This window comes from Trachypithecus francoisi, unplaced genomic scaffold (genome assembly GCF_009764315.1).
Source record: "Trachypithecus francoisi isolate TF-2019V2 unplaced genomic scaffold, Tfra_2.0 Lachesis_group10, whole genome shotgun sequence".
NCBI classification, from domain to species: Eukaryota; Metazoa; Chordata; class Mammalia; order Primates; family Cercopithecidae; genus Trachypithecus; species Trachypithecus francoisi.
The window spans coordinates 42765224-42781159 of NW_022681455.1; the positions used below are offsets into that span (position 1 = coordinate 42765224).

General features: G+C 37.8%; 1 protein-coding gene across 5 annotated transcripts in view; it reads left to right on the forward strand.

The window, feature by feature from the left end:
- Positions 1-15936, forward strand: part of UBR2 (ubiquitin protein ligase E3 component n-recognin 2) — a 134649-nt gene that overhangs the window by 18542 nt on the left and 100171 nt on the right. For all 5 annotated transcript variants that reach the window (XR_004438729.1, XM_033217183.1, XM_033217182.1 and 2 more), the window contains 2 exons: positions 9666-9744; positions 11742-11855. Coding sequence is in view for 4 of the 5 variants with exons in the window: in XM_033217183.1 (XP_033073074.1) it covers positions 9666-9744; positions 11742-11855 (193 nt within the window). In the remaining variant the exon portion in view is untranslated. The remainder of the gene's footprint in view (positions 1-9665; positions 9745-11741; positions 11856-15936) is intronic.

The following is a 15936-nucleotide window of genomic DNA, read 5'->3' on the forward strand; positions in this document are numbered from 1 at the left end:
CAGGTATATGTTGAACTTAATAAAAACTGCTAAACCTTTTTTCCAAAATGATTTTATCTTCTCCTCTAGTAATGTACAAAAGTTCCTGTTGTTAAATATCCTTACCAATAGGTGATGTTGTCAGGCTTTTTTTTTTTTTTTTTAACAAAACAGGAAGAATGTGTTTAATACAGTATGAAATATTTCTTAATTGCAATTATTGTATTATTCCTTAGAAAACATACAAAGTCCTTAAAATAATAACCTCATTTAAATTTAAGTTTAAAGCATCGTACTATTCTAATTATCTGCCAGCATATACTACATAGACTGTTTTTTTGGGTTTTTTTTTTTTTTTTTCCGCTCTGTGGCCCAGACTGGAGTGCAGTGGGCGGATCTCAGCTCACTACAAGCTCCGCCTCCCGGGTTTATGCCATTCTCCTGCCTCAGCCTCCCGAGTAGCTGGGACTACAGGCGCCCGCCACCTCACCCGGCTAGTTTTTTGTATTTTTTAATAGAGACGGGGTTTCACTGTGTTAGTCAGGATGGTCTCGGTCTCCTGACCTCGTGATCCACCCGTCTCGGCCTCCCAAAGTGCTGGGATTACAGGCTTGAGCCACCGCGCCCGGCCTACATAGACTGTTTAATTTGCCATTCTATTTAATGTTATCTCATTATAGTTCTTTTTTTCTTTTTAAAATTAAAAAAAAAAAGTTCAGTGCTCCTTTGATATCTATAATGATACCCGAATTTTCCTTAAGGACAATTTTCGATGTGCTTATTGCCCATTCATCCAGCTTCTCTTGTGAAGTTATTGTTAAGGTCTTTTGTCCATTTTTAGGTTGTTTATCTTTTCATTATCTTTATTCACTTTTGGAGTTCTTTATGTATTCTGAATACAAGTCCTTCGTCAGACTCATTTTGTGACTATTTTCTCCTAGTCTGTGGCTTGTCTATATGGTGGCTTTTGATTGACAGAAGTTTTTAATTTTGATGTTCAGTTTGCCACTTTGTTTTTCACGATTATTGTTCCTGTGTCCAATAAATCTCTTGTCTTCTCTCAAATGGCAAAAATAGTCTCCATGTTTTTTTTGTTTTTTTTTTTTTTTTTAAAGACAGAGTTTTGCTCCTGTTGCCCAGGCTGGAGTGCAATGGTGCAATCTCGGCTCACTCCAACCTCTGCCTCCCGGGTTCAAGCGATTCTCCTCCCTCAGCCTCCCAAGTAGCTGGGATTACAGGCATGTGCCACCATGCCTTAACTAATTTCCTATTTTTTGTAGAGGTGGGGTTTCCCCATGTTGGTCAGGCTGGTCTTGAATTCCCAACCTCAGGTGATCCACCCGCCTAGGCCTTCCAAAGTGCTGGGATTATAGGCATGAGCCACAGCGCCCAGCCTTTTTTTTTTCTTTTCTTTTTTTTCTCTGAGGCGAGTCTTGCTCTATCACCTAGGCTGGAGTGCAGTGGCACAATCTCGGCTCACTGCAACCTCCACCTACCAGGTTCAAGTCATTCTCCTGCCTCAGCCTCCTGAATAGCTGGGACTACAGGCACGCGCCACCATGCCCAGCTAATTTTTTTGTGTTTTTAGTAGAGACAGATTTTCACCATGTTGGTCAGGCTGGTCTTGAACTCCTGACCTCAAATGATCTGCCCATCTTCACCTCCCAAAGTGCTGGGATTTGCAGGCATGAGCCACTGCGCCCGGCCTCTCTCTAATTTTTTCATGTAAACTTTGTGATTTTAGACTTTGTCTGGGCCTATGATCTGTCTCAAAGTCAATTTTTTATATGGCTTGAGGTAGAGGTTAACTTTCATTTCTCTACATACGGATATTTAGTTGTTCCAGCATCATTTCTTCCTCTCCCCATTGAATTGCCTTTTTGTTTGTTTGTTTGTTTGTTTTTATTTTTGTTTTTGTTTTTTCTGATTTCGCTCTTGTTGCCCAGGCTGGAGTTCAAGCAGTTCTTCTGCCTCAGCCTCCCGAGTAGCTGGGTTATGGGTGTGCACCACCATGCCTGGCTAATTTTGTATTTTTAGTGCAGACGGGGTTTCTCCATGTTAGTCAGGCTGTTCTTGAACTCCCGACCTCAGGTGATCTGCCCCCCTTGGCCTCCCAAAGTGCTGAGATTACAGGCATGAGCCACCCGTGCCTGGTTGAATTGCTTTGATATCTTATAAAAAATCACTTAACCATAAAGTGTGGGTCTATTTCTGAACAGTAATCTAATTCATCCATTGATATATGTAATGTCAAAGACATTACTTTGATTATTGCAGCTTTATAATAAGTCTTGAACTGATTAGTGTGAGTCTTCCATTTTTGTTCGTTTAGAGTTTGTTTTGTCTATTTCATGTCCTTTGCATTTTATAAATTTTAAAATTAGTCTGTCACTTTCTATTTTTAAGAAAGACTGCCGAGATTAAGATTAGGATTGCACTGAATCTATAGATTAGTTTGGAGTACATTGGCATTTTAACAATACTGAGTTTGCCAAATCCATAAACATTTTATCTCTCTCCATTTATTAAGGTCTTCTTTAATCCCTTTTAGCAAAGTCTTATAGTTTGTATATAGAAGTTGTACATGCCTTTTGTTACATTTATTCCTAAGTAATTTATGATATTTTTCCTGAATTTTAGCATCCATTTATTTTCTGCCATTATAAAGAAATACAACTGGTTTCTGATATTAACTTTTACCCTATGACCTTGTTAAATTCACTTACCAGTTCTGGTGTTTTTGTTTTGTTTTTTGTTTCTTAGGATTTTTCTGTATATGTTTTCTATGAATGGAGACAGTTTTACTTTTTCTTTTCCGATCCTTTTGCCTTTCTTTCTTGTGCTTCATTGCTCTGGTAAAAGTGGATATTCTTTCCTTGTTCCCAATCTTAGGGAGAAATTCAGTCTTTCACTATGAAGTATGATGTTAAGTATAATTTTCTCATATAACTTTTATCTCATTGAGGAAGTTCCCTTCTATTCTTAGTTTACTTAGTTTTTTTTTTAAAAAAATCATAAATGACTATTGCATGTTGTCAGGTGCCTTTACTGCATCTATTGAGATGATCTTAGTTTTTCTTTTTTATTCCATTAGTTTGGTTGATTGCATTGTTTGATTTTTCACATTTTTAATTACTAGATGAATCCAGCTCTATTATCATCAGTTATAACTTTTGTGTATTGCTGGATTCAACTCATTAATGTTGTGTCAAGGATTTTTGTCTCTGTGTTCCATAGAATATACCAATCTAGTATTCTCTTGTAATGTGTTTGTCTGGTCTTGGTTGTCAGGGTTATACTGGCCTTGTAAAACAAATTGGGATATATTTCTTCTTCCTTATTTCTGGAAGTATTTATGTAAAATTGGTATGACTTTCTTAAATGTTTGATAGAATGTGCCAGTAAAATAAATCATCAAGACCTAGGGTTCTTTTGCAAGGGAGTATTTGGTAACAAGTCAATTTATTTGATATTTATTAGGGCATTTAATAATTTTATTTCGTCTTCTGTCAGTTTGGTACTATATATTTTTCAAGGACTATATTTCATATAATGTCAAATTGACATAAAATTGTGCATATTTCCTTTTGCTTTTGATGTCTGTGGTATCTATAATGATGTCTCTTTCATTCCTGATAATAGTAATTTGTATTTTGTCTTTTTAATCAATTTAATTAATATTTTCAAACAATCAGTTTCAAGCTTTGTTATTTTTGTCTTTTATCTATTTTGTTTTATTGATTTCTACTCTTATTATTCTTCCTTCTACTTAGTATGGATTATGTTCTTATATTTATTGACCCATGGGTTATTTAGAAGTGCATTGCTTAACTTCCATGTATTTGAGACTTTCTTAGATAACATACTGTAGCTTATTGCTAACAAAGTTACACATTCTGTAAGGTTTCAGTTTTGAAATTTATTGAAACTTGTTTCATGGGCCCAGCAAGGTGGCTCATGCTTGTAATCCTGACACTTTGGAGGGCTAAATTGTGTGGGTAGCTTGAGCCCAGGAGTTCAAGACCAGCCTGGGCAACATGTCGAAACCCCGTCTCTACCAAAAAAATACAGAAATTAGCTGGGCATGGTGGAGCACAACTGTAGTCCCAGCTATGTGGGAGGTTGAGTTGAGCCCAGGAGGCAGAGGTTGCAGTGAACTGAGATTGTACCATTCATTGTACTCTAGCCTGGGTAACACAGCCAGACCTTGTCTCAACAAACAAAACTTGAAACTTGTTTTATGGTTTGGCAACATGGTCAGTCTTATTCCATGTGCATTTGAAAAGAAGGTATATTTTGCAGTTGTTTGATGTAATTGATATGCTTATAATTATTAATGTATTTGTTGATTTAGGTCTACCATTGCTATTTGTTTTCTGTTTGTCTCTTTTTTTTTTTTTTTTTTGTTCCTCTGTTCCTAATTGTATGCTGCCTTTTGGGCTAATTAAAATTATAGCATTTCGTTTTTATTCTTTTTTTGGCTTTTTAGCTGTTCTCTCGCATTTTTTAAAATGGTAATTCTAGGGATTGTAATATGTATCTTTAACTTATCAAAGTCTGTTTTTACAACCTCGTGTAAAATGAATGAACCTTGCATTTATAGTTACATTTATTCCTCTCATCCTTTGTGCTTCTTATCATGTATATTGCACCTATAAACTTTTTTTTTTTTTTTGAGACAGAATCTCACTTTGTCACCCAGGCAGGAGTACAGTGACACAATCTCAGCTCACTGCAACCTCGCCTCCCAGACTCAAGCAATTCTCCTGCCTCAGCCTCCGGAATAGCTGGGATTACAGGCATCCACCACCACACCTGGCTAATTTTTGTATTTTTAGTAGAGACAGGGTTTCACCATGTTGGCCAGGCTGGTCTTGAACTCCTGACCTCAGGTAATCCACCTGCCTCAGCCTCCTAAAGTGCTGGGATTACAGGCATGAGTCACACTGTGCATGGCCAAAATGTTACAAACCTTACAATGCAATGTTACAAATTTTGCTGTCTTTTAAAAGACACGTTAATCTTTCAAAGACATTAAGGAAAGACAGGAAAACATACGTATAACCATTAATAGTGACACATATGTATCTTGTTCCCAGGGATCTTCATTCTTTCCTGGACTAGAGGTTAGGAAGCTTTTTCTGTAAAGATCCAAGTAGAAAATACATTTGCAGTCTTTGTTGCATATTCTTCTTCTTTTAATTTTTTTTTTTCTTTCTTTTTTTGAGATGGGGTCTTGCTCTGTCCATTTCCCAGGCTGGAATACAGAGGCATAACCACAGCTTACTACAGCCTTGACCTCCCAGGTTCAAGCAATCCTCTCACCTCAGCCTCCCAAGTAGCTGAGACTACAGGTGCATGCCGCCGTACCCGGCTACTTTTTAAATTTTTTGTAGAGATGGGGTCTCACCGTTTTGCCAGGACTGGTCTCGAACTCCTGGACTCAAGCGATCCTCCCACCTCGGCCTCTCAAAGTTCTGGGATTACAGGCATGAGCCACCAAGCCCAGCCGCCTTCTTTTTTTAAATAGCTGTTTAAACATGTAAAAATCATTCTTATGTTGCAGGTTGAACCAGAAGCTGTGGACCATTGTTGTTGACTTTTACTGTGGATACTAATTGTTAGTTATCTCAGTTTATGTTTATCTGAAAATGTTTTTGTTGTCTATGGCCATACCACCCTGAATGTGCCCGATTTCATCTGAAAATGTTTTTATTTTGCACTTATTTTTTCTCCCTTTTTTCTGGGAAAAACATACTCTTTCTCTACATTCTCATGGAACACTTCTGACACTAGGTATGTGAGTTTTTTTACTGTAAGGATTTCTCCAACTCTGAATACTGGCTGGGTATCTTAAGATTTAATTCAGTTCGACTCAGACTCTACCTGGTGTTGTCAGAATCCAAAGGCTAAGAGCTCAGTCTCACAAGTCTGACCCCTACTTTAGACACCAGTTGCAATTAATGGTCACCTATACTGCTGATTGACTGGCTATGTATTGGGGTCTCCATTAGCTCTTCCTTGGATTGGATTAAGTTGCTAGGATAGCTTACAGATATTATAAAGGATACAGAAGAACAGCCAGGTGGAAGAGATTTAATAGAGCAAGGTGTGGGAGAAAGGGTGAGGAGCTTCCATGCCCTCTCTGGGCATACCACCTTCCTAGCACCTCAGTCCCAGGGTGAAGTTCCAGCAACTTGGAAGTTCATTAAACCTTGTTGAATTTTTATAGGGGCCAGGCATGGTGGCTCATGCCTGTAATCCCAGCACTTTGGAAGACTGAGGTAGGAGAATCACTTGAAGCTAGAAGTTTAAGACTAGCCTGGCCAATATACCAAGATGCTGCCTCTACAAAGGAAAAATAGCCAGGTCTAGTGGCTTGAGCCTGTAGTTCCAGCTACTCGGGAGGCTGAAGTGGGAGGATTGCTCAAACCCAGGAGTTTAAGGTTGCAGTGAGCTGTGATCAGGCCACACTGCACTCCAGCCTGGGTGGCAGAGCTAGACCTTATCCCAAGAAACAAAACAACAACAACAAAAAAGAGTTTTTGTAATAAAGAGCTTAATCCCCAGCCCCACCCCTCCCCTCTTCCCACATTTTGGTGGGTGAGTCTGAAAGCTCCAGCCCTCTTGGTCATGATCTTTCTGGTAACTGGCCCTATACTGAGGCTGTCTACAGGCCCTACGCAAGTCACCTCACAAGCATAAACAAGCATAAATTTCTCGCCATTAAGTGATATTAGCTGTAGGTTTTTTGTAGATGTTTCTTTTTTTTTCTTTTTTGAGACAGAGCAAGACTCTGTTTACGCCATTCTCCTGCCTCTCAACCTCCCGAGTAGCTGGGACTACAGGCGCCCGCCACCTCGCCCGGCTAGTTTTTGTATTTTTTAGTAGAGACGGGGTTTCACCGTGTTAGCCAGGATGGTCTTGATCTCCTGACCTCGTGATCCACCCATCTCGGCCTCCCAAAGTGCTGGGATTACAGGCTTGAGCCACCGCGCCCGGCCAAGATGTTTCTTATCAAGTTGAGAAATATTCCTCAATATTCCTCTTCTGCCGAGAGTTTTTATTAGGAATGGGCATTGCATTTTGTCAAATCCTTTTTTTTCTTCCAAAGACAAGAGTTAGAGTTGCCCAGGCTGGAGTGCAGTAGCGAGATCATAGCTCACTGCAGCCTTAAACGCCTGGACTTGGGATCCTCCAGCCTCATAGCTAGGACTACAGGTGCACCACCACACCCAGCTAATTTTTATAAACAATTTTTGCAGAGATGGAGTCTTACTTTGTTGCCCCAACTGGTCTAACTCCTGGTTTCAAGCGATCCTCTACCTCAGCCTCCCAAAGTGCTGGGATTACAGGTGTGAGCCACTGTACCGACTATCAAATGCTTTTCTGTGTGTAATTCTTCTTCTTTAGCCTGTTAATGTGATAGATTTACATGATTTTCAGATGTTGAGCCAGCCTAGCATACATGGGATAAATTCTACTTGGTCATAGTGTAGAATTCTTTTTATACGTTGTTGGATTCAATTTGCTAATACTTTATTTTCATGAAGCAGATTGGTCTGTATTTTTCTTGAATTGTCTGTGTCTGATTTTGACATTAGAGCGATACTGGCCTAATAGAATGAGTTAGGAAGTATTCCCTCTGCTTCTGTCTTTAGAAGAGATTGCATAGAATTAATGTAATTTCTTCCTTAACCATTTGATAGAATTCACCAGTGAACCCATGTGAGCCCAGTGCTTTTGGTTGTGAAAGTTATTAGTTATTGACTCAATTTCTTTATTAGATATAGGCCTGTTCAGATTATTTGTACTCATTTTTGAAGGATATTTTTCCTGAATATTTAAGTGTAGATAGACTGTTTTCTGGTTGGTTTCCTTTTCAACATTTTAAAGATCTTGATCCAATGTGTTCTGAACCCCGTTGTTTTGTTGATGTTAGCTGTTACTCGCATATCTTTGTTACCTTGTATGAAATGTGTTGTTTTTTTCTAGCTGCCTTGAAGATTTTCTTGTTATTTTTTAATATTAGCAGTTTGACTATGATAGGCCTAAATATCTTTTTTGTATTTGTTCTTTTGAGGTTTGTTTTTAGCTGATGTCTTCCACCAAATTGGTAAGTTTAGGTTATTATTTCTTCAAATATTTTTTCTGCCTTTGTTCCATTCCTAAGACTCCAGTTACACAGTAGTATAATTGAGTAACTAATTAGTACATGTATTAATATTATATAAAATAATATATGTGTAATAGGAATATATTTACATAGAGGTAGATACTGCATACTCAAAACATTTTAATAAAAGGGTGTATGATTGTAAAAGCTTGGAGATGATGACTTTAGACAAATCACTAAGGTCTCGGGGATCCTTGAGTGCTCTAGATGCACTGGCTTTGGCCCTACATACTTTTAATACAGTAGTCAACAATACTGTAACTGTACACAGTGGTCTTTTCTGTTAAATGATGGCTAAATGAGGACAAGGCTCTAGCTTTTCTTTATATGAAAGCAAAAAGACAGTGACTCTCAGATTGATATTTAAACATCCACAAATATTGTCTGTAAGAGGCAAACTAAAATAGAAAGTCATTGAAAGTAGGAAGAGAAACAGTTAAGAAAAAAAATACCAGGCAAATAATATGATACAAAAGAAAATTAAAGTAGCAGTTTTCATATAAAAGACACAAATAGACATTGTATGCTGGTAAAGAGAACAGTAGGTAAAGAAAAAATATCCATAATGAACATTTATGCACCTAACTGTAGACTGTATACAGCTTTGGTATATATCAAGTGATAACTAGTAGGACAACTAGTAGGACTGCAGGGAGAAATGGAAAAATCAACAATTCTAGTTAAAGACTTTTAACACCTTCCTACAAGAGTTTTAGGAGCCTAGTGTCAGGAACTGGGGCAGGAACTGACATAGATTTCTTATTTTACACTCCCCATTTCATTTCATGGAATTGTCTAGATTCTCTTAAGATATGATCTATAAATGTATCTAACTGGCGGTATGAAGAAAGCAAATGAAACAACTCAGGGCACCCCAAGCAACCTTTTGAAACCCTTACTCTTCAGTCAGGATAGCTCGTGGGCCATATGTGTTGTGCAAATACCAGAAATAGGAGCCATGTGAGGAGACCTATATCATCCTGTGCAGTGAACCCATAGAATGGTTAATTTCCCTTTTTAGTTAATATTTAAGTAGAAATGTAAGTTCAAATATTGTCTTCTTACGTTTCAGTTGATATTTTTGCCTTTCTAGGGATGCATACATACCGCTTTGAAGACCGTTGGTCTCAAATACCTGTTTGGAAGAAGTTATTTGAAATTCCAATATATGAATCTTAAGAATTCATAAATATTTTGAATCTATTTCATATACATCTGTGTGTTTTAATGTGTAATGTGATTTCCACAAATCTATGGGAAAACACACCATTACATTACAATTTACTGTTCTAATAATATGTACACATCCGTTATGGAGAAGCAGTTCCTTAAACTGCTTTCACTGATCAAAAGATCTGACAGATCTTTGGGAATGATACCTTTTTAAAACACCAAAAAACTTCACTATTTTCATTCTTTTAGGATGGATTCCAATTTGAAATAATTCTGTTGTGAAATATGTAGTTATTTTCTGACACTCTGATTTTTTTTTTTTTCTTTAACTTTGCAGAGACTGTGCAGTTGATCCAACTTGTGTTTTGTGCATGGAGTGCTTTTTGGGAAGTATTCACAGAGATCATCGATATAGGGTTAGTAATGTCCACCTAATAACCATGCCCAGTATTGTATTTTATAATAAATATCTTTTCTTTCTTTTCAAAATGCAAAGATTTAACACTAAAATGGGGGGGAGGGGTTTAAACCGTGTGTTTATTTAAATACCACTGGACATAGGATGGCAGTGTAGAAACAAATTATGAATCCACACTTCTTGGAGCATATGATTTAAAAAAGATAATAGAGATATCAGCTCTTCTGCATTGGTTTTCAACTAGTTTGTTTTTGCTATTTTTTAATGTTTATTAAAGAGGTATCTACTACAATGTAGGAGAAGACCCAACTCCAGCACATAAGACCCACCAGTTTATTATTTTTTCACTGCTGTAATGTTGTCAGTACTTTTCAAAAATCAGGTATGTTTGTTTGCTTTTAAGTCAGGGACACAGATAAATACAGATTATTCCAAATCCTGTCCTGGTTCCTCTATTGGAAATTGAAGACAGACCATGGAGATTCAAAGGGTAGGGAACTTCTGTTAGATGGAACTTTTCACCCTAATCGTAAAATAGAATGGTAGAGAAGGAATATTTTAATATTATTCTTAATTCAGGAGCCGTCCTGGGTCAGAACTTTTCCTTCTGTTTGTTTTTATTTACTCTACCCAAGAGTTCATAATAATGAACTAAAACAGCACAGAACCGGGCGCGGTGGCTCATGCCTATAATCTCAGCACTTTGGGAGGCCAAGGCGGGCGGATCACGAGGTCAGGAGATCAAGACCATCCTGGCCAACATGGTGAAACCCCATCTCTACAAAAAATACAAAAATTAGCCAGGCATGGTGGCACACGCCTGTAATCCCAGCTACTCGGGAGGCTGAGGCAGGAGAATCGCTTAAACCTGGGAGGCGGAGGTTGCAGTGAGCTGAGATTGCGCCACTGCACTCCAGTGTAGGCAACAGAGCGAGACTCCATCCAAAAATAAAAAATAAAAATAAATAAATAACCAGCCACAAAATTGGGCTATTTACATTCTTGTCTATTCATTAGTCTCATAAATCAGTAAAAGAGGCCCAGTTTCCTTTAAGCTGTTCTGCCTATGTTTGGTAACTGGAACAAGCACGTGTCATTTTCCAAATGACTCCTGCCCACGTTTCTTGGCATATATCTTTGCATTCCCTGGGAATAGTTGTCATTTATGGGGTTACATTAATTATATTGTGATGTATAACACAAATACTTACTTTGGGCAGAATATAATGGGGCTTATTCTAAAATTTGCTGTATCTAATACCTGTTAGTAAGCTCTTCCTCATACTGTCTTAAGAAAAGCAGAATTTCTAGTCTACTAATTATTAATTCTGGTTCTGTGACGCCAGATTTCTCAAATCATTGCCCTGTCTTAAGGAAGTGTGAATAATTCCTGAACCTTGCAGGTGGTGAAGAGTTTTTATTGTTAGGCAGTCTACTTTTGTATTTCCTGAGCCCCTATTACCTGTCCTTTCAAAGAGTGGCTATTTAGGGAGTATTAGAGAAGAAAAATTAACTATTTCTGTAGTCTTTGTTGGTTAATTTCTCCAAAGCAAATGCAGCACTCTTAGACTCTAGGCAACAACAGCTATAGGAATCTGTATAACCCTCGAGTCTGTTGTGCTTATAGCATCACAACCTGTAGCATAGATATCAGCATTATACCAATTTAACCAAAATCCAGCAGGAAAACCCTTGTGATCCTCATGATTTTCCTAATTAAGGAAGTCATATAGGCAAACATATCCTCTTTTAAATATCTGTAGCTAACATTACAAAGTAGCTTATTTTATTTTGAAATCACTTCGATTAGTTTATAAGCTTATTTAAAATAAACTTTAAAACATTGAGAGATTTGGCATTTTATCTAATTTTATGCCTCCAAAGAAATTAAACACTTAAGCAATGGTATTTCCTTAGCACTTGATATTCTTATTTATTATCTGATAGCCCTCAGTAAATATTTATTGACAAGATACTTTACAATTTTTTTCCAAGATGACAACATCAGGAGGTGGAGGTTTCTGTGACTGTGGTGATACTGAAGCTTGGAAAGAGGGTCCTTACTGTCAAAAACATGAACTTAACACCTCTGAAATTGAGGAAGAAGAGGTAAAAACATTTTCACAAAGTTGTTTTTAACCCGTTTGAAATATTTTTAGAAATAGTCATTAGATGATGTGAGAAATAGATAAGCAAATAGTACTTCCACTATTGATAGCGACTAGTTTACTTTGAAAGTTCTTTGCATTTTGTGGATGCTCTATGGTTGCTAATAGTACACAGTTGAAATTCTGGAAATTTCGTTTAATTCTGATTTTTTATTTGGTTGGGGTTTTGTTTTAAGCATACTTGAAGTTTATTTGAGTACTAATTTACGATTGAGAGGATTGTTTTTCCCATATGCGTAGACTAGTTAACTAAGTTGAGTTTTGTATATCTTTATTATTACGAAGACTTTTGGGGCCAGATAGCTTTCTTTTCTGTTACCGTACATGATAGCCAATCCCAATCATCATCTCCTGGTTTCCATTACCATTGGTTATGCGATGGGACCATGTGTGGTGGTGATAGCTCAGTACAAATAATTCCCACTGCTCACTATGTTTTTCAAATTGTTGATCCTGCATTATTTTTCTTAAATGGATTTCTAATGGAATAGTAGACTCCCACAAAATAAATGCTTAAATCCCTGCTGCTTTTTTTCAACTTCAACTCACATATTTTTCCATATATTTCTAATAACTCACATAACTAAAATTATACAATGATAAAATCTTTCAATGGTATGCTACAATAGATTATGTTTTATTATTTTTAATTGACAATAATTGTATATATTTATGGGATATGGTGTGTTATGGGGCACAGTGATATTTTGATACATATATACAGTGTGTAATGATCAAATCAGGGTAATTAGCATATCCATCACCTCAAACATTTAACATTATGTGGTATTGGAAACTTTCACCATCCGCTCTTCTGGCTATTTGAAAATATACAGGCCGGGCGCCGTGGCTCAAGCCTGTAATCCCAGCACTTTGGGAGGCCGAGACGGGCGGATCATGAGGTCAGGAGATCGAGACCATCCTGGCTAATACGGTGAAACCCCGTCTCTACTAAAAAATACAAAAAACTAGCCGGGCGAGGTGGTGGGTGTCTGTAGTCCCAGCTACTTGGGAGGCTGAGGCAGGAGAATAGCGTAAACCCGGGAGGCGGAGCTTACAGTGAGCTGAGATCTGGCCACTGCACTCCAGCCTGGGGGACAGAACGAGACTCCATCTCAAAAAAAAAAAAGAAAATATACAGTAAATTGTTAATTATAGTCATGCTATAGTGCTATAAAACATTAGAACTCATTCTTCCTGTCTAGCTTTGTTCTTGTATCCATTAACCAACCTGTGGCAGTCCCTCTTCTGCTACATTTTATGACAATTTGTTGTGTAGTTTGAGATCCTTCTTTCAGAAATTATTATTTCTAAATGGCAGGGGAATAGGTACACCCAAGTACTTCTACCTTGTTAGTAGGCCTAATACAGATTTGGGGCAAGTGGACGTTAATAGTCCTTCCTCGGCCGGGCAGAGTGGCTCACACCTATAATTCCAACACTTTGGGAAGCCAAAGCGGGTGGATCACTTTAACCCAGGAGTCTGAGACCAGCTTGGGCAAATGGCAAAACCCCATCCCTACAAAAAATACAAAACTTAGTTGGGTGTGGTGGCACGCGCCTGTGGTCCCGGCCACTTGGGTTGGGGGTGCGGAAGTGGGATCCACTTGAGCCATGGGAGGCAGAGGTTGCAGTAAGCCAAGATCATGACCCTGTCTTTAAAAAAAAAAAAAAAAAAAGAAGTTTTTCCTGGTACCCATACCCTACAGGTCAAATATATTTTATCAGAATGACCAAAGTTTTTGATGTACAAATCAAAATGTGTACAAAATGATTCAGTGCTATGGAAAACATGTTTTGTTTGTGTTTCATTTGCTTTGTGAAAGTGTTCTGTAATTTGCTATAGTAAGATGCCAAATGGTCAAGGTTCCAGATTTTTCCACTTCTATTGGAGAAGCTCCATTTTTATATGGTTGATTGGAGTTCTGTATGTAGAAATACAGGACAAATAAACATATATTTGAAAAAAAAGAATTGTGCTTTAGAAAAAGGTTAAAAACCACTGGTATAAAACTTTAGGACTGTGGGAGAAAGTGTATATATGTATATCCAAGCCATATATCGAATAAGGATCTAGTATCCAGAGTTTATATCTTACAATTCAACAGTAAAAAGATAACCCAATTTAAAAAATGGGCAAAAGACTTGAATGGACATTTTTACAGAGAAGAGATATGAATAATCAACAAACACATGAAAAGATGCTAAATATCATTAGTCAATAGGGAAATGCAAAATCAAAACCACAGTGCGATACTGCTTCACCCTCAGTAGGATGACTATTAAAAGTAATAACAAGTGTTGACAAGGATATAGAGAAATTAGAACCCTTGTATATTGCTAATGGAAATAGAAAATGATTCAGTGCTGTGGAAAACAGTTTGGCTGTTCCTCAAAATATTTAACATTACCATGTGATTCTGAGTTTCACACCTAGATATATACCCAAAAGAACTGAAAACCGAAGTTGAGCAAGTACATGCACACACATGTTGTAGCAGTGTTGTTCACAATGGTCAGAAGGTAGAAACAGCCCAAATGTCCATCAGTGGATGAATGGATAAACAAATTGTGATAATATACATACAGTGGAATATTTTTCGTCCATAAAAAGGAATGAAGTACTGATACATGCTACAACATGCATGAACCTCTAAAACATATTAAGTGAAAGACACTAGACTCAAAAGGTCACATATTGTATGATTCCTTTTATATGAAATATTCAGAATAGATAAATCTGTAGAGAGAAAAAACAGATTGGTAGTTGCCAGGGACTGGGGAAGAGGAAAATGGAGAGAAATGGCTTAGTAGGTAAGGGGTTTTACTTTGGAGTGATGGAAATGTTTTGGAACTAGATTGTAGTAGTTGCACATTATAATAAATGTACCAAGTACTACTGAGTTGTTCACTTTAAAATGGTTAATTTTATGTTCTGTAAATGTCATTTATTTGGAAAAAATTTATTTATTTGGAAAAAATAGGACTTCTGTTACCTTTTTTATCCTTGTGTTAGAGTAGACTTAAAATAATTTTCCAAGAAAAAGTTTTGAATCTGGCTACTTTTACTCTGTTGGCTTTATCCTCATACATTGTCCAACAGACTAAGCTCTGGTTAATTTCCTGAATTTTAAGAAGATGCCAACAAGCTCCCCTGCCTACCGAAAAGTCATACAATCCTTCCTGGAGAATGTGTACTCCTGGAACTAGAAAAAGAATAAAGCCTTCCAAACTCTACCATTTAATTTATATTTAAGAGTTTATTTAAGGCCAGGTGCAGTGGCTCATGCTGTAATTCCAGCCCTGTGAGAGGCTGAGGTGGGTGGGATCACTTGAGCTCAGGAGTTCAAGACCAGCCTGGGCAACATGGCAAATCCCCATCTATACAAAAATTACTAAAATAAGCCAGGTATGGTGGCGTGTGCCTGTAATCCCAGCTACTCAGGGGGCTAAGGTGGGAGGATCACCAGAGCCAGGGGAGGTTGAGGATGCAGTAAGCCATGATCGCACCACTGCACTCCAGCCTGGGCGACAGAGTGAGACTCTGTCTCAAAAAAAAAAAAAAAGGATTTAACAGAAATGAAGTCAGCCAGGCGTGGTGGCTCACACCCTTAATCCCAGCACTTTGGGAGGCTGAGGCAGGCAGATCACCTGAGGTCAGGAGTTCGAGACCAGCCTGACCAACATAGAGAAACCCCGTCTTTACTAAAAATACAAAATTAGCTGGGCATGGTGGTGCATGCCTGTAATCCCAGCTATTCGGGAGGCTGTGGCAAGAGAATCGCTTGAACCTGAGAGGCAGAAGTTGTGGTGAGCCAAGATTGCGCCGTTGCACTCCAGCCTGTACAACAAGAGCGAAACTCCATCTCAAAAAAAAGAGAAATGAAGTCTTCAAGGGTAAGACTATAAGATATTAAGATAGCATTGTGTTTAGCATACCTGTTCCCAGTAACTATTGAACAAAATTTTTTTGTCATACATTTAGCCTACATCTTCAGAAAAAGCTGAGGGAAACCTGCTGA